Here is an 18,559-nt window from a genome sequence, read left to right as displayed (position 1 = left end):
ATTCCCTGTCGATTACTACCTTTTGCACTCACAACTTGGAATCTTCTTTTTAAACTGTATTCAGCTAAAGAAGCAGAAGAAGAGCGCGATTGGATTGAAAGGAGAACTTTTTGCCTATGAAAATGATCTTTAGGCAATTTCTGCATGGATGGGAAAGCCAATGCAGTTCTGGGTGACAAAAGGGAATGTCTAATTCTTTACAAGGTTGCCTTTGCTACCCTGAGCATTCCTGCAAGTTCAGCATCCTCAGAGCGCTTGTTTAGCATTGACAGCCACAAAGGGAAGAAATTGCATCCTCTGAAGACTGAAAAACTGCTCTTCATAAAACGCAACTACTCTCAGTTTGAAAGAAAAATGCTGCTCAAATTCTACTCAGATACAAAAAGCTCATCATCAGTTCCAAATGAGGAGCTAGATGATGACATCTAGGAAGTCCCTGTTGATGCAATTAACGTTATGGACATGTATGACATTGAAAAAGACATACACTTTTTCGAAAATGATTTTTTAAACCTTGGTTCAGATTTCTTTTAATTTATTTCATGCTAAGAAACTTATGAAACTCATGATTTCATGCTAAGAAACTCATGAAGACAAACAGTATATCTCCAAATTTTAAATGTTTTTTCTGTAATCAGTGTTAGGTAAAAATTCGAAGGTTAAAATGCTATACTTGCCAGTGTTTTAATACTATGATGACTGAGGCAAGTAATGTGTTAAGAAAGTTAAACTTTTGGTACCAAAACTCCATTTGTTTTCACATCACTTAATCTGTTTCATTTACTCATGTTGTTTAATTAACTGTGGACCTTAAATACTTCATTAATTAACTCTTAGCTTAAGTAAGTTTAATTTAGTATGTTTTATCTTAGTTTATACATTTCACAAACTTTTCCAAAGATGCTAAAATAACCGTAAGCAATAACTCGTAGCAAATTTTAGTGACTTTTAGCCGTTTTCGCAATTTTTAAAATTTTTTACTAAGTTTCGGGACCCGAATGGTGATAAAAGCCAAAAACCGTACGGGCTCGGGTTTTCAGGCATTAAAAAAATTTAATACCCGAACGGGTACCCGATAATTTATCGGTTTCAACTTCTTAGCTATCGGTTCTCGTCAACTCATTTGATCGTTGTTTCGGGTTATCGAGCTATCGGGTATTTGACGGCTTTATACCCAAACGGGTTCAGGACCCGAAAAATTTTTTGGAATTACTCGTTCGGCGGCTGAATGGGACCCGGTGACATTCCCAAGTCTGGATGGCCGAGCTGTCTCATAAACCTTTTACTTTTCCAAAATGATTTAAAATTATGGTGCACTGATTCAGCTGTATGTTCTGACCAATAACCCAGGCCCATTTTTGGGCCTGTTGACCTATGATTTTTGAAATCCAAGAATTGTTTAAAATGTGAAAATAGTAATGAGGTTTGGAAGTGAAAATTTTTATTACTGCCATCTAAAAGTGTCCAAATTGTTCAATTTTTATTTGATAGTTATCATTAAGAGTTTGGGAAGAGCATGCATTTCTAATCCCCTCTAAAGCTCTCATGGTATTCAATTTTGAATCAATTTTTCAAATACGAAGGCATTGTTTAACAAGCATCCTCAATCTGCCTTTGTTTTGCTACTTTGATCATGTGATTGCTATTGAATTGGCCTCCATAATGCTCTGACTTACACAAAAGGTCTTAGTCAATTCGCGATGTTAGAATTATTTTATTCTATCTCCAATTTTAAAAGTTGGGAGAAAATGAGTTATTAATTTTAGTAAGTAATAATTACTTTTAAAATACGCTCTATTTTACAAATTTTTTTCTAAATAATTTGTTTAAACATAAATTATTTAAAGCATAAGTTATTATTTCTCCTAAAAAATTAAAGCTAAAATTTCAAATAATTTTTACTTTAAGAAAAAAATCAAAAACTTTCTTCCAACGTTTAAACTTGGAGATAGAACAAAATAATTCTAACCTCGCGAATTTTTAAAGGGTTTCTTTAAAACACATGACAACTAAAACGTACTCATAAATACTACCGAAGCATGCTCAATCCAGCCTATTAAAAGATTAAGCTTGCAACGAAAACTATGCTTAACGAAAAAAATGCTGAAATTGTTTCCATCTGTCTGGACGCTTGGTCATCCTTTCATCATGAGTACTTGGCATGATGGCACACTTCATTTAAGACAAATGGGAGCAGATCAAAGTCTGCTTGTCATGTTCCAAGTTTAATGAAAAACATGCTTCAAATATTTTTCAAAGACTTGAGAATGTTGTGAAAGAATGGGAGCTTAAAGACAAGATCACAGTCCGCTTAAGAGACAATGCAGCAAATATAAAAGCAGCTTTTCAAGTCTGCTCGGCGTCTAAACCATACACTTCAACTAGTGATTAAAAAAGAGTTTTTTTTCTCCAGAATGTTGTAAGCTTGATAGAAAAATGTAGAAAGCTTTGCACTCATGCTACTTATTCAAACTCCTTCTTTGCTGAGCTCTACAAACAACACGAAGTTTAAATGAACAATTTAGACAGGCTTGGGCTCAAAAATGATGTCCCAACACCCTGGAATTCAACTTATTACATGCTTGAAAGAATTCTGTACTTGAATTCTGAAATTGCTGCCACACTACAAACCCGTCCTTCCGGCGGCATTGAATTCACTGTACATGATTGGAACCTGTGTGAAAAGCTGGTAAACATCTTAGCGATTTTCGAAGAAGCCATTAAATTACTCTCTGGAAAGAATACTTGCATCAGTGCATGCATTCCAATTATGACAACTATCGTGAAGTCATTTGAAGTTCCCTCTGATGACGAAGAAGTGATTGGCATGAAAAATGCTTTAAAGAAAACAATGGAGGGAGGCACGTTTTTTTTAACTTAGAAACCATAGATCATTTTGCAATAGCAACACTTCTTGATCATAGATTCAGACAGCACTTCTTTAGATCTTAAGAAGCCTTTCAAGCTGCTAAAAAACAAGTTTTTTTGGAAGTAATTCCAAGTTGAGCCAACATGAAACTATTCTTGTTATGAAAACTACATCTATTGAGAACACTGGGTTTTCTTCAATGATGCAGAATATCATTGCACAGTCACAAAGTACTAGGCCCAAAAGTCCAACTTCAAAATTGGCAAGGAAGTTTTAAACGAGTACCTAAAAAGCCCAACGTCTTCATGCTGTTTAGCTTTAACTCGGTGATCATAAAAGGTTCAGGGATTTTTAACATGCAGTACTAATTCCTAAGAAACTTAACTTCAGTTTCATGTCAAAAGCCGGATTGAACTTTTTCAAAGTTGAGACAAACCTTTAAAAATGATTCACCATGGTCAAGACCTAAAAAGAGCTCAGTGTTGTAGAAGTGACTCCTCTCATTTAAAAAAAAAAAAAAAGTCAATAAGTTCTGGAATGTTGTCACAGTAAAATAAAGATCTCCAAACCTTTCCATTAGGATTCAGAATTTCAGTTTTTTTTAGTAGAATCAATTTCAATTAATTTGACCTAAAAAAAGGTCTCAAACTCTTTGCAAAATCATGAAGTTTGTCTCTTGTCCTTAAACCTGTAGCTTCACTGTTTTTCTGGTTGCTTGTCTCTCCAGCAGCAGTTGCAATCTTATTGCAGGAATTGGCTGATTTGGATAGATTACCTGGCTCCTTCACCCTTGCTTAAGGTCAGTTGTACTGAAGAGCTGGAAAAAGTTGCAGCCACGTAAAGCCGTTAATTTCTAGTTTATCACGTTAAATTAATAAAGAATAAACGATATTAAATTAATAGTTATTTTATTTATCTAAAAAACGACCGATAGGTTAAGAGTTATTTACCATAAAAAGCTTTTTTAAAAAACTAGCGCTACGAAAAACAGAAATATTGATGTTAACGTATACTCGAATATGCTCAACAACCAACGGAGTATTGTTAGTAAATAAACCAAAGTTAAAAATAAATTAAGTCTAAAATAATTTCGAATAGAACCTTCGAGTAAAAAAAAAATAAAAAAAAACTGCTATTAGCAAACAAAATAATCTTCATATAATTACATTAATTTCCCAATCAAAATAAACTTCCTTTTAATTCATCTTTAACAAAATGCTTGCGTAAGTTACGCTAAAAACATTCCAGTTGATAATATTGTTGCTACGTGGAAACAATATTTATTCTAAAATTGTTGTATAGCACAAAAAATCCCAACGACCGAGATGATATATCCTTGTTATCTTAATTTACCGAGGTGACCTCTCAACGCCGTTAATGCGTGTACTCAAACTTTCTTGTCTTGTTTGTTCTTGGTGATAACATCGAAAGAATTTATTAAACTGTTATACACAAAAATATTATTATTTATTATTTAAGTAATGTTGCTAAATGATTCTTCAATAGTTTTTACATATATATCTGTATACACATGTGTATGTATATATATATATATATGTGTGTGTGTGTGTGTGTGTGTGTGTGTGTGTGTGTGTGTGTGTGTGTGTGTGTGTGTGTGTGTGTGTGTGTGTGTGTGTATATATATATATATATATATATATATATATATACAGATATATATAGACACAGTGACCTAGAAAGATTAAAAAAGTTAGGACGGGGTGGGGGTGCTGAAACAGAATATAAGGGGGCCTAAAGCAGCTAAAACTTTTAGATTTTAGTTGCGTTAGGCCCCGTTATATTCTATAATTAAACATATTAAATATATTATAATAATTAGTGTTTTAGTTACCTAGTTAATTATACGTATTTGATTCATAAAACGTAATTAAATATTTATAATTAGCCGCGTTTCGTAAGTGTTTTTCTGTTAAGAACCTTTTCATAAGCTGCGGTGCGAAAGAGTTTCGTTTCGAAAGAAATTTGGTTTTTTATCATTATTTCAAAAAATAAAACCTTAAAATGTTCATATGTTGCAATACTGAAAATAAAATTTTATTATAAACATTTTGGTATATAAAAATTTTATTTTTTACAATTATATCCGTTGGGCCAGCAAAAATTTATTATAGGCTTCAAAACGTCGTTTAGCGAAAGAGCTCGTTCCGCAAGTGCGACTTCCGTAAGCGCTACTTTCGTATGTAGCAAAATAGTTTTATTTCGCAATTCAACTTGCGAAAGGCGACATTTCGTAAGTGGCATTTGCGAAATGAACATCGACGGTTTTTTTTGTTTCGTAAAATTCGGTACGAAAAAAAAAATTCCTGATTCTGAATATCCTTCCGCAAGAATTTTATTTTTCCGGAATTGTACGAAATATTCCGGTTAACAACTCTATTCTGCCCGCTATTTTACATCTTAACATTAATCTATGGTAATTTAAAGACCGGAATTTTAGTTAAATAGTTTTATGGCATTATAAAATAGGGGTGGCACATATCACAGTAATGTTTAAATTTTAAGCCTAGACTTTTAAATAAATCTTAAGAGGTTTAACTTTAAAAGTCTAACTAGTCGTATGTCAATTTGTGTGTTCTTCATACTCATATTAATAAAAACTTTCATAAAAAATGGAAAAAACAGATTTAAAACTTGAAATAACTAATTTTTTTCGACCTTTAATATGTTTGCAGACATATGACTGGTTAGAAATTAAACATATAACTGAAAACTTGTTTGAAAAAGTTGTTTTCTCAATTTAATGTTTTATCTTCATTAAGAGCAGCACCATTTTAATACCAAAATATGGTTCATCAACTGTAAAGCAAAATTTTATATCTAAACTTGAGTAATTTAAAAAAAATTTAACTTTGTTTGATTTTAGACAAACTAAAGCGCTAAGAGAGAAAAAAAAAATTTTAAAAAAAAATTATTTGGTTAAAAAAATACAGTGAAACTTAACCTTTTTATAAAAACGCAAAATTCGTGTATTTTCAAGAACATGCATTAACGGCGTTGAGCTGTCAAACTCCAAATCATTTAAGTCACCATTTTCATGTAAGTCCCGAGTGTTTGAGGGTTTTCTTAGAAATAAAGCTCGCCATTTTCTCTTCAAAATTTAAAAAACGATTAAAACAAATTAACATTAAAACTTTACCGAACTTTTAATACGTTAAAAAGCATAAAAAAGGTGTGGTCTGACTAATGCACAAATAATTTGGGGATTATATTGAATAGTAAAAATTTTAGACGATGGAAACAAAATAAAAATTTTGACTTTTGAAAATGTGAGATTTTTCAAAAGACAGCTTTGAGAAAACATGGCTGTTTCTAAAAGTGATGTTTAGACGTTTAATAAAAATTCGACTTTATTTGTATGTCAATAACCATAAGAGTTAGTCTTTTTGCAAAAATGTAATACTCTCTCTGTCCCAAAATACTTTTCTGATTTCATTAAAGATTTACAATAGAAAATCCTTCTGTCTCCAAAACAGAAGAAATATGAAATATCAGAATGACGCACGAGTTTTACAGATCAGTTAGTTATACAATAGTTATACAATATAAGGATTTAATGAACTTCCAGAACATTTTTCGGTTGTTTAGGCCATTGACGTCTAAGAGATGAAGGTGCAACGATATTGTTTTTTTTTTTTGCGAACCATGCTCGTTGTGTATTGTTACAATCCTTTTGTTTTTAACAATAGAAATTAAATTATATCAAAGTCTATTGGATTCGTCTAATATTTTTGGTCTCGTCTAACCAGTCACATCTACTCCCTTTTAATTACTAAAGATAACAGCAATAAAACCAAGTTTTAAGCCTTATTTTATATAGCTAGACATTCTTAATATTTTAAGAAATAACGCTGATGATGATATAGAAATTGAGATCATTTACTTAACTACTTTAGTACATGTATAACTAGTAGTGTTGCGACCAAAACTAGAAATTGTGACTAACTTAACTAAAAAAATTATTTTCGGATTTCCTTTACATAATACTTGCAATGATTTTTTGAGTTGATAATACGCAATTTATTTCGTTTTACACTCAAAAAAACGCAGATATTTACAGTGACAACAATAAGGCAATAAACAGTAAGGCAATTAATGTTTTTTATTATTTTAATATTGTGTAATTGAATATATATCTTGTTCAACTCTCAATTTTGTTTTTCTTTTAAAAATTATTGTTAAAATGCTAATTACTAATCATGTTTTCGGTACAAACCATTTTTTATTTTATTCAATAAAAAAAAATTTGGGCCAATACTAGGTACAAAAAAAAACATTTTTATTACCTACTTGTCACAAATTATATCAAGTATTTTAAATTTCTTAAAAATGATAAATTTTGATGAATGTCTTTAAATTGATTTATTTGTCATAATTCATATTATGTTCATTTAATTTCATGGTGTAGACTATTCAGTTTTTTTTAGCACTAAATCTTGTTTTAGTCAACTAATTTTAGTTAGACTAAAAAGTTAGTCGACTAGTATTAGTAAGACTAAATTCTTAGTCGACTAAATTTAGTCGACTAAAACTAATTTTAACTCCCAGCCCTAATAACTAGAGATATAATAAATAATACAAAATATCAACTAGTTATAAATAATACAAAATAACAGCAATAAGATAACAGCAATGGAACCAAGTTTTAAGCTGAATTTTATATAGCTAGACATACTTAACATTTTAAGAAATAACGTTGATGATGATATAGAAATGGAGATCGTTTACTTAACTACTTGAGTACATGTATAACTAGAGATTTAAAAAATAATACAAAATATCAACTAGTATTGTAGCTACCTAGAGCATAATGGTTTCATGCCCAGGGAACTACTCCATCTATTATATTGTCGTAGACTTCCAATATTATAGGATTTCCTATTTTAATGTTTAACAACAGAAATATATACAGTTAAGGATAAATAACTCATACATAAAATGAATGTAAATACAATAAAGAAAAAAATAGTTTGTCACAGTTTTAAAGAATTTAGCAAAGCCAATTTATGGCAAACAGCAAAAATAACTAAATATTTAATATTAACATTATATGCTTTACCAGCTACATCTATACTAATTTTTATTTGACAAAAACAAATAGGTTATTATGTGCTTTTTATGACAAATGAAATAATATATGAAATATGAAAAACAAAAACATGGAATATCTGGCCGTATTTTGCAAGATAATTATAAATTTGTATAACTTTTTAAAAGGTTTTGCTTCATCAAATAAATTATAAAAAGCCCATTAGAAAATACACCATTAAAAAAATAATGCATTGTGGATTATATATTATAGAGCTTATAGAGTAGTCGAGACAAAAAATGGCGACATCGGAAAAAATACTAAAAAAATACACAAAATTAAGGCTGACGAAAGAAGGAGTCGAAGATCAGATCTTGACAAAAAATTTTATTTAAACTTTTTTATATTTTGCTATACTTTTTTTAGTCATTTTAAAATTATCTTTACAGGTCTATATTATAATTGACAGACTTCGTTTACACGAAAAAAGTTCCCAAATTTACAAATGTTCATCTTAAAAAAATGATGAAAATATGTTCCTGTCGACAACTAATTTCCTTCACCTTGGTGTAATTTTTTTAGTAATTTGTCAACGCGTGAAAAGGTTACTTTATCCTGAACAGTCTTATTAAACAAATGCTATAAAAATTTAAACTAATACCATGTGATCAGAGCTTCTGTTTTAAAACTGTGGGCAGCAATTTTTTTGTTGACGGGTGAAAATTTAGAGTTTGTCGGAAAATCGCATGGCTTGCCGATTTCTGAGGTCTTTTTAATGTAAAACAATGAGTTGCACGCCCATCTCTTATACGTCCATGCTTACGCAAACATTTTCTTTACAAATTAACACAAAGTAATTAATTCTGTAGCATAACCAATGTAAGTGTTCAAGGTCGGTTTGCTTACTGGTAGCAAATTTCTGCGAAGATTTTGAAGGAAAATAATTTTTTAATTACACTATTTATTAAGGTTAGTTAAGTTTATTTACTCAAAAGGCTAAGCGTTTCTAGCGTAGGGGAAAACCGGGATTAGTTAGCTACAATTAAATTTTTGAGCTCTGTACATTTTGGGTGAACTTTTTGAAAATATCAAACCGCAGTTCAAAAAAAATTTTTTTTTTTGGCGACTATGTCTAAGTGTCAAACGTTATTTAAAAAAATATTTGGTGGCCAAAAAGGGCCTCCAAAAAGAGAAAGCATGAACAAACTTACCCCATCCTGGGATAAGTTGGTAGACCATATAAAAAGAGACAAGTTTAGCAACATTAAGTATCATTTTTAAGTGCATTTTTTAATGAAAACTGTTAATAATTTTCATCTAACAATATTTTTGACCATAACGTTTTTTGTCCATAAGCCAATAAAATATTCAGAACAAAAAAAGAAATATCAATTAACTTAATTATTTCCTCAGGTTTACTTTTAGAAAGAGTTCCAACAAATTATAAACAAAAACATTACTCATAATCAAATTCATTTTAATGATTCAGACTTTTTCTCATTAGGTATCGACTTCTTTTACTAGTTAGCTTTTTACTCGCCTCAATTTTAAAATAAACTTTCTTCTTTTTTTACTTTTCCATATCTAACATTTGCTTCTTCACAGATAGTTCTTCTTTTTTTTTTAAAACATATTTCATAAATCTGTTATTGTTGATGTGCTTACTTTTTTTTCTTGCTCTTTTTAAAACTCTTTTTCTTACTTCAACTTTTTAAAATGGTCTCAAAACTTCAGGAGTTAGAATTGCACTAAGGAAATCAATATTTTCTGAAGATGAAATATGGCAAATATGGTTCTAAATCTTTTGGGGAATTAACTTCTGGCTTTTCTTTCTCTATTGTTAAACCAACATGAGTAACATTATTTACACTTAGCATTAAACTTTCCATAGCATGGCCTGGTTCTAGATTTGATATCTCGAAAGTGCAGCTATAGAATCATGTTCACTGAAAATGTTAATACTTTGTAGAAAAACTACTGTTTTTTTAAAAATAGCTGTGATATTATTTGGAATACATGCCAGTGGAAAGGAGTTACCACAATCTCTGATATACTGTAAATTGTTATTGTTGAACTAGAATACTTTGCTATCCATATATGGCTAGCTGTATTTGTGTATTTTTTAAAGAACCAAATACACTGTGTCTACAGACTGCAATTTGTGGCTGCTATGAGGTGGAAATGAACAAACTGATACATCATTTTCTTTGAAGTAGTCTAAAGCTTTTATAAGGGGACGGAAGCCATGATTATCTAATAGTAACAAGACAAATCTTTTTTTGAGCTTTTAGTATATTTGACAAAATGATGGGAAAACTGTAAAAACTGAACTTCAGTCAATTAACCAGAAAGGTTTGCAGTGTCTACACTTCCATTGAGAACAACATTTAAAAAATACACTCTAACTTTCACTTGTGGAAATATACACCTCTGAATCTTTTTGAGGTAAGCTGTAAATAAGTCTTCTCCAGCTGCTTCACTTTTACTTAGATTTTGTGGCATTCTTTTAGCACAAAAAGATCTTCTTGTAAATCATTAAAGACCTAAACAAATCCACAAAGATATTAATTAATGTATTAAAAGTGAGATACTTTACCCCTGTAATATATATATATATATATATATATATATATATATATATATATATATATATATATATATATATATCAGTATCTCATTTTTAATACATTAAGTAATGTTTCAAAATAATTTTTGTTTATAATTTGTTGGAACTCTTTCTAAAAGTAAACCTGAGGAAATAATTAAGTTAATTGATATTTCTTTTATTGTTCTGAATATTTTATTGGCTTATGGACAAAAAAAGTTATGGTCAAAAATATTGTTAGATGGAAATTATTAAAAATGATACTTAATGTTGCTAAACTTGTCTCTTTTTATATTTTCTACCAACTCATCCTATATATATATATATATATATATATATATATATATATATATATATATATATATATATATATATATATATATATATATATATATATATATATATATATATATATATATATACATATATATATATATATACATATATATATATATATATATATATATATATATATATATATATATATATATATATATATATATATATATATATATATATATAATATGTGAACTTCAATAAATACGAATTCTCTCAATACTAATTTTTTATTTTATCTAAGAAATTTTCGCTAGATTATTGATACTAGCATCTTCAGCTTTAATTACAAATTATTAATTAAATTAAATTACAAACAAACTTTAACGGTAATGTCACTTTTTAATGGTTTCTTTAAACTTCGCTTTAATTGGGCTTCTTTAATATTACGTAGGTATAAAAAGTATGGCGTCCAGAATTGCGTTTTTACATATTGACCATCATCTAAATTCATACCTCCATTTTTAGGTCCGCATTTGTTGAACTGAATTTCAATTGCCTCTCGAACTTTTCTTTCAAATTTTTTGGGTTCTACTTTAAGCGTCTTTACTTGATCCCATTTTATATTACATGAACATTTAATTTTATGATGGCCAATTGCAGATTGCTCTAATTTTTCTTCAAAAACATTTTTTTGGTGTTGTTTTGTTCTTGTTGCTATTTTCATTTTTGTTTCGCCGATGTATTTTTGTTTACACTCACATTCTATTAGGTATACTCCGGGATGGCTATTTGATGGTAGTTTTGTTTTGTTGCGCGAAGTTAGCAAAGATTTAAGATTTGCACTGGATTTAAAGACTGCCCTGTAACCTGCTTTCCTAAAGATTTTTCGAAGTTTTGGTGATAATATTGGGATCCACGGTAGTGATATAGTTGGCATAGTTGCTTCGTTGTTAGATAAAGCTATTTCATTATTTGAGTGTCGTTTTTTTATAACAATATTTGCAAGGTCTTGTAATTTCTTCTTTTCGTATCCATTTTCAGCAAACACATTTATTAGGAAATCGATTTCTTTATTTAAAAATTTTTCAGAGCAAATTGATAAAGCTCTATGGATAAATCCTTTAAATATTCCTTCTAAGATTTTTGGATCGTGGTTTGAATTGGGCTTAACCTGAATATTTGTTATTGCTTTTTTTCGATGTATGTTAAAATCATATTTACCCTTTTGGTTATTTGTTATTTGGATGTCTAAAAAATTATATATATATATATATATATATATATATATATATATATATATATATATATATATATATATATATATATATATATAGAGAGAGAGAGAGAGAGAGAGAGAGAGAGAGAGTGAGTGAGTGAGTGAGTGAGTGAGTGAGAGAGAGAGAGAGGGAAAGAGAGGGAGAGAGAGAGATGGCGCTACTCAACTTTCTCCCCATCCCCTAATTTTATGCTGATTAAGAATCGTAAAAAATAAATCGTATAAAAACATGGGTCTCAAAATCAATGGAAAATGCTCTAAACTGAAGTTGAGTGTACAAAATAATGAGACAAATCATTATTATCGCCATCTTGATTAAACTAACGTTACGGTTGAGTTAGTTCTCAAAAGCAAAACATTGCTAACCTGGTTTTTATTATTAAAAAAACGTTTTTTTCGGATTAATGTAGGCGCGAAAGTTCTCTCGAGCGTAATTAGATATCGTCACGATCGTAGCACAATCGCCTAAGTCATTTTTTCTTGTTTTGAGAAAACTAAAAATAACTGAATAACTTCGGTATTTCTTTTGCTACGTCACTTTGGTTTATTTTGTGGCATCTTACAACTTAGATGCCTCCATATATTACTTTAAAAGTGATTAGTGTATACGTTGAAGAAAACAAGTCGCCTAAGTCAAGATGCGGATTTAGGCAGAAATGAAAAAATTAAAAATGAAAGGCGATTTGCCACATAATAGAAGACTGTATAAGCTTTTTATATTACAACTCTTAATTCAAAATTCCCCAAAAATGACTTAGGCGATTGTGCTATGATCGTGACGATATACAAACGAAAATTAGACATCTTACTCATGTGAAACATGTGATTCTTTCTTGAAAATTTAAATTTTAGAAAATAATTTCAGAATATTTTTTAAATAAAAGCTTGCATTATTATTAAAGAAAAAAGTAATAGAAAAGATGAACTTTCATTAAATGATAAAAATGAAATTCTTTAATCTTTTTCGCAAAAAATTTTCTTAATGAAATTGTGTGTCTATGAAATGAGCCGTTTTTAATTAGCAAGATCCTAGGCAACAGGGCTATTGCGTCAATTGTTGGTTTTTGAAGAGCTATGACATTTAATAAATGAAGAAACAGAAAAATTATACTGAAACATTCCTTTTTGTATGACGGACATAAGGAAAATAAATTTTTACAGGGGGTTAACTTGAAGTATTAAAAGAAAGTCTATAGTTTTAAACATATATACTTTGCTAATAAACAGTTTTAATTGTTTGAAAATTTATTTTAGTATATAATCAATAAAAGAATTTTATTCCATAAAAAAATTTAAAAGATTTTCTAGACAACAAAGAATCCCAGTTAAACATATTTGCGTCATAATTTAAACGTAAATAAATTGTATGTTTTACAAGAGAAAAACAGACAAGGCTACTAGATCCTCAAAATGTCATGAAAAAGTATATGAAAAAATATACCCAGTTAAACATATTTGCATCATAATTTAAACGTAAATATATATATATATATATATATATATATATATATATATATATATATATATATATATTTCCTTTTTAATTTTTTTTATATCTTTTATATTTTTACATATACCTTTTCATGACATTTAGAGGATCTAGTAGCCTTGTCTGTTTTTTTCTTGTAATTACGTAATTGTAGGTAGATCAGAAGTATTATCTAACTCGAGTGAATTTGCGACTAATGTGAATAAGAGTAAGTTCCAGATCCCTAAAAACACGAAATATTGAAAAACAAAATGTAAAAGGTTAGAGTGAACCATACACCACTTATATCTGATCGAGTTTACTTTTAGCTAATACTATTGGTTTTTAAAATTAACAAAACTTTATACTTAAAAAAATAAAATCGTTCTAACTCATGTGTGGATTAAGGGTCTGCGTATCGTTATCGGTATATCGGTATGAACCGATATTTTGAACCGATAACGATAAGAAATAATAACGATATCAAACGATATAAGTTTGTCTATGAAACGATAATATCGGTTTAGTTATCGTTTGAACCGATAACCAAACGATAACTTACCGGTTGAAACGATATTATCGGCTTTTTTTTATCGGTTTATCGGAATACATAAAAATAACGAGAATACCGATATTTATCGGTATAATAACGATATTTTTTACAATATTCCAATTTTTTTTTTTTTTTAAATAAATTTTAGTTCAAATATATCATATATCTTCAAGTCGAGTCAAGATGTCGTTTTGCCTATCTTTACCAGTTTTAAAAATTAATCCTTCCCAATTGTATATATTATCTGAATGTCTAACTTCACAAAAATTCTGTAAAGAAAAAGTGAAGCAACACTATTCTCCAAATTGAACCCCAGGTTGAAACTCTCCCCACTCCTGATTTTTTTTTACATTTAATCAATCATATGCATTAGTAAACACAATGTATGTTGTCAAAAAAATCTGTACTATGTGTTAAATATGTATACTTCCAAAATTAAAACGTATAATTTTTGACTTTTTTTCTTACAAAGTTTTAATAAAGTCAGCCATTATGGTAGTCAAAATAACCCATTAATATTTATTTACTTCATTTACAAAAAAACCATAATATAAATACATTTGTATCACAAATGATGTTTGAGTTAATGCTTGTTTAAATTAAAATTTACCGCAGCAGATTTTAGCTTTTCTCCATAACTTTTTTGTCCTATGTTTCTTTTATAGTTCATCCAAGTTTTTTTAAATTTGTGATGAACTGATTCACCACATTGTTCTGCATAGCTACCTAAGCTAATATTATTGCAATCTACAAAGGTGAGAATGTGACACACTAAAAAATGTATTTTCCATGAAACTGTCAAGTCATAGCTAAATACATCTTTTGTATATAGTTGAAGACTAGAAAATGAACTTTTGAAATCTTCAATTTTAACAGAAATATCTGTACCCATTTCCAAACCAAACACAGCTGATTTCACTAATGAAAACTTACGCAAGCAATTCATTATTGGTAAAATATTGATTGCTGCAGTTAAGGTAACATCCCTCTCCAAAATATCTAACAGGGGCATAAATCAATTATCATTGTTTCCATCTAAACCTACACCATGATACCCTCTCATTAATTTGTAATGTGTTTTCAACCAGCTTTCAAAAGCTGGCCAAACATATTAAAGCAAAATACAAAGTTTGTCCACAACTCCCATCATAATGTGAAGCTCAGGTGGAGGAACAATGTGTTCAAGAAAAATTTCTTGATCTTCTTTTAAGTAAATGAAATGAGGATTTATTACATTTTTGTATTCCTGCATTTTCAATCTTTTTTTTCCACCATATACATATTGATCATAACATAAGTCTATGGAGCCCAACGTTCTTAGTTTCCCTGCTTCAAGGGAGCATTCTCCTTCACAATACAGACAGGCATATTTCCCAGAGTGACTTGAAAGTTCTAAAAACACTTTTTACACACTTTAGGTCAAATGGCAAACTAAAGTTTACTTCTTCAAGTTGAAGAAGTGCCAGTAATTTTTGGAGATTGCCATTATCCTCTAAGACCATCTCCACAATCGCAAGAATATAGGATTGCTTGACACCAGAATCTTCATATATTTCAAAGGAAGAATAATGATTTTTTGGATCGAAAACGTTAATAATAATTTTTAAGAAGTTTTGACCACCATTTAAAGATATTCAGAGTTTCCTGCAATTCAGTCATTTTAACATTAATAATCAATTCTACAACACAATTTCATTTACTCAAACTGTAACAGAGAGAAGATTTCCACCTGTAGACATCTTGAACTGCTCTACACTTACAATGCTTTCACCCTCCATTTTATGCTTTAACAATCCAGATGCTACTTGTTCTGCATGTTTATCTCCAAGTGATTCACTAATATCTACGATATTGGTTACAGCTTTACTTTTGCAACAATCATGAGAAACTCCTCTAAAATTAATAGAAAGAATTTTATAACAGTTTTTGAAATAAGTAAAAACAATAAAAAACATATTGAATCAAACTATAAAATAACATAAAGAGAAAAAATGTTTTAACTGATCTTATTTTAACCTTATTTTTAAATTATAAAATCATAAATATAAATAATCTGTACTAAGATTTAAATAGCAGAGTCCATAGATTTTTTCAGCTACACTTAAAGTATTTGACCCTGGCTAACTATTTGTCTGGATACATATCAGAGGTTCGCCTAATAGTACTCCTATTTAACTGAAATACATTACTTTCTATCGAATACTTTATTCTACCTGAAGTATATTATATAATATTGATATGTATATGTGTGTGTTAATATATATATATATATATATATATATATATATATATATATATATACACACACACACACACACACACACACACACACACACACACACACACACACACACACACACACACACACACACACACATATAAATATACACACACACAAACAAACTGACTTTATTAAAACTTTGTAAGAAAAAAAGCCAAAAGTTATACGTTTTAATTTTGGAAGTATACATATTTAACACATAGTACAGATTTTTTTGACAACATACATTGTGTTTACTAATGCATATGATTGATTAAATGTAAAAAAAAATCAGGAGTGGGGAGAGTTTCAACCTGGGGTTCAATTTGGAGAACAGTGTTGCTTCACTTTTTCTTTACAGAATTTTTGTGAAGTTAGACATCCAGATAATATATACAATTGGGAAGGATTAACTTTTAAAACCGGTAAAGATAGGCAAAACGACATCTTGACTCGACTTGAAGATTTATGATATATTTGAACTAAAATTTGGCATTTAAAAAAATAAATTGGAATATTGTAAAAAATATCGTTATTATACCGATAAATATCGGTATTCTCGTTATTTTTAAGTATTCCGATAAACCGATAAAAAAAGCCTATAATATCGTTTCAACCGATAAGTTATCGTTTGGTTATCGGTTCAAACGATAACTAAACCGATATTATCGTTTCATAGACAAACTCATATCGTTATCGTTTCATATCGTTATCGGTTCGAAATAATAACGATACGCAGACCCTTAGTGTAGATTGGCTCATTGCGCTGGAACTACACTGGAAGATCAATGAGTTTAGTAGGAAGGTCACGTGAATTTTGATAAGTTCTGATAGGAAACTTGTAAGTTAAATACCGTGTGTACACTTTCCCTTGTAGTCAACTAGCCTCGGTTTCCCATACAGATACTTTAGTTGTCTGTAAATCAGTGGGTAACCGGTAATCCTATTAAATACACTGATTGCGATGTTTTATACATAAAAGAATTTAACTTCAATAAGTTCGATGCAACAACTATCATGCATTTCTTAAAATGTATTTCTTAAATAAATTTTATTTTCTTCAAGTAAAGCTGCATTGAACTTGAACATTTACAAATACAAGCATGCTTAAAGGACCAATCTCGAACTTCATCGAAACGCATTACAAACACTTTAACGCTGCTGCATTGGTAAACGCCGCAAAAGGTTATGAAACCCACCTCGCCGACGGCGGTAAAATGATGATCACATTAGCAGGAGCTATGAGCACAGCTGAACTCGGTAAGTCGTTAGCGGAGATGATTCGTCAAGGAAAAGTAGATATTATCTCGTGCACGGGTGCAAACTTAGAAGAAGATATCATGAATCTTGTTGCTCATTCACATTACAAGCTTGTACCTAACTATCGCGATTTATCAGTACAAGACGAACTAGACTTGTTAAAGAATAACTACAATCGTGTTACCGATACATGCATCCCAGAAGAAGAAGCGTTTCGTCGTTTACAAAAGCACATACACAAAGTGTGGAAAGACGCTGACGACAGCGGTGAACGTTATTTTCCGCATGAATTCATGTACAAAATATTGTTGAGCGGCGAGTTGGAACAGTACTACGAGATTGATCCTAAAGACTCGTGGGTACTTGCTGCAGCTAAAAAAAATCTACCGATAGTAGTTCCAGGATGGGAAGATTCAACGATGGGAAACATTTTTTCTTCGTATGTTATTAAAGGAGAGATTAAAGCATCTGCTGTGAAGTCAGGCATAGAATACATGGTATGGCTAGCTAATTGGTACATAAACAATTCGTCTGGAAAAGGCGTAGGTTTTTTCCAAATTGGTGGCGGTATAGCGGGTGATTTTCCAGTATGCGTTGTACCTATGTTATTCCAAGACATGAACTTAGAAAAAATACCTTGTTGGAGTTATTTCTGTCAAATATCTGATTCTACAACCAGTTACGGTTCTTATTCAGGAGCAGTGCCAAACGAAAAAATAACTTGGGGAAAACTAGATGCTCACACACCAAAGTATATTGTCGAATCTGACGCAACAATTGTTGCTCCGCTTATATTTGCTTGGGTTCTTGGATGGTAAAAGTACAAACTGTTTTTTTAATCAAGTATCCAGAGGATTTGTTATTCTTTTTGTGTGTGATGTCCCAAAACTTTTACTTGATTAACTAACTTGATGTGTTTCAATATATTTTTATTTTGTTTAA

General features: G+C 29.9%; 2 protein-coding genes and 1 pseudogene across 5 annotated transcripts; 1 reads left to right on the top strand and 2 right to left on the bottom strand.

Moving 5' to 3' along the window:
• Positions 1 to 2,109: 2,109 nt before the first annotated feature.
• Positions 2,110 to 12,386, bottom strand: LOC149894686 (uncharacterized). The gene is made up of 4 exons (XM_090078928.1): positions 12,306 to 12,386; positions 11,314 to 11,971; positions 8,578 to 10,459; positions 2,110 to 4,311 (listed from the first exon to the last, which is right to left on the bottom strand). The coding sequence occupies exons 1-3, from the start codon at positions 12,384 to 12,386 to the stop codon at positions 10,452 to 10,454; spliced, it is 747 nt and encodes a 248-aa protein (XP_089935054.1). The 3' UTR covers positions 2,110 to 4,311; positions 8,578 to 10,451.
• LOC145191979 (uncharacterized) lies at positions 6,683 to 18,559 on the top strand. Of its 4 annotated transcripts, none has more exons than XM_090095842.1 (2): positions 6,683 to 6,970; positions 17,428 to 18,559. In XM_090095842.1, exon 2 carries the CDS (start codon positions 17,461 to 17,463, stop codon positions 18,433 to 18,435), a length of 975 nt encoding a protein of 324 aa, XP_089951968.1. In that variant the 5' UTR covers positions 6,683 to 6,970; positions 17,428 to 17,460; the 3' UTR covers positions 18,436 to 18,559. The 4 variants fall into 4 exon arrangements, with proteins under 4 accessions (XP_089951968.1, XP_089951989.1, XP_089951980.1 ...); XM_090095863.1 differs by having other exon boundaries at positions 17,423 to 18,559; XM_090095854.1 differs by lacking the exon at positions 6,683 to 6,970 and adding an exon at positions 8,755 to 8,885 and having other exon boundaries at positions 17,423 to 18,559.
• On the bottom strand, positions 14,598 to 15,658 carry LOC149894685 (uncharacterized; annotated as a pseudogene).

The sequence above is a fragment of the Hydra viridissima genome, unplaced genomic scaffold (genome assembly GCF_058129835.1).
Source record: "Hydra viridissima isolate aposymbiotic clone 2 unplaced genomic scaffold, HvirCarnegie_v1 scaffold_1, whole genome shotgun sequence".
Classification (NCBI taxonomy): Eukaryota; Metazoa; Cnidaria; class Hydrozoa; order Anthoathecata; family Hydridae; genus Hydra; species Hydra viridissima.
This window is presented reverse-complemented; position numbering and strand designations above follow the sequence as displayed.

What these genes read in the sequence shown, in the direction of transcription:
- LOC149894686 (XM_090078928.1), bottom strand. Translation starts at nt 12,386, where the DNA reads ATGGCGATAATAATGATTTGTCTCATTATTTTGTACACTCAACTTCAG. An exon ending in CCATTGATTTTGAGACCCAT is followed by an intron (nt 11,972 to 12,305) that starts GTTTTTATACGA and finishes ACAAATATTCAG; the next exon opens with GTTAAGCCCAATTCAAACCA.
- LOC145191979 (XM_090095842.1), top strand. Translation starts at nt 17,461, where the DNA reads ATGCTTAAAGGACCAATCTCGAACTTCATCGAAACGCATTACAAACAC.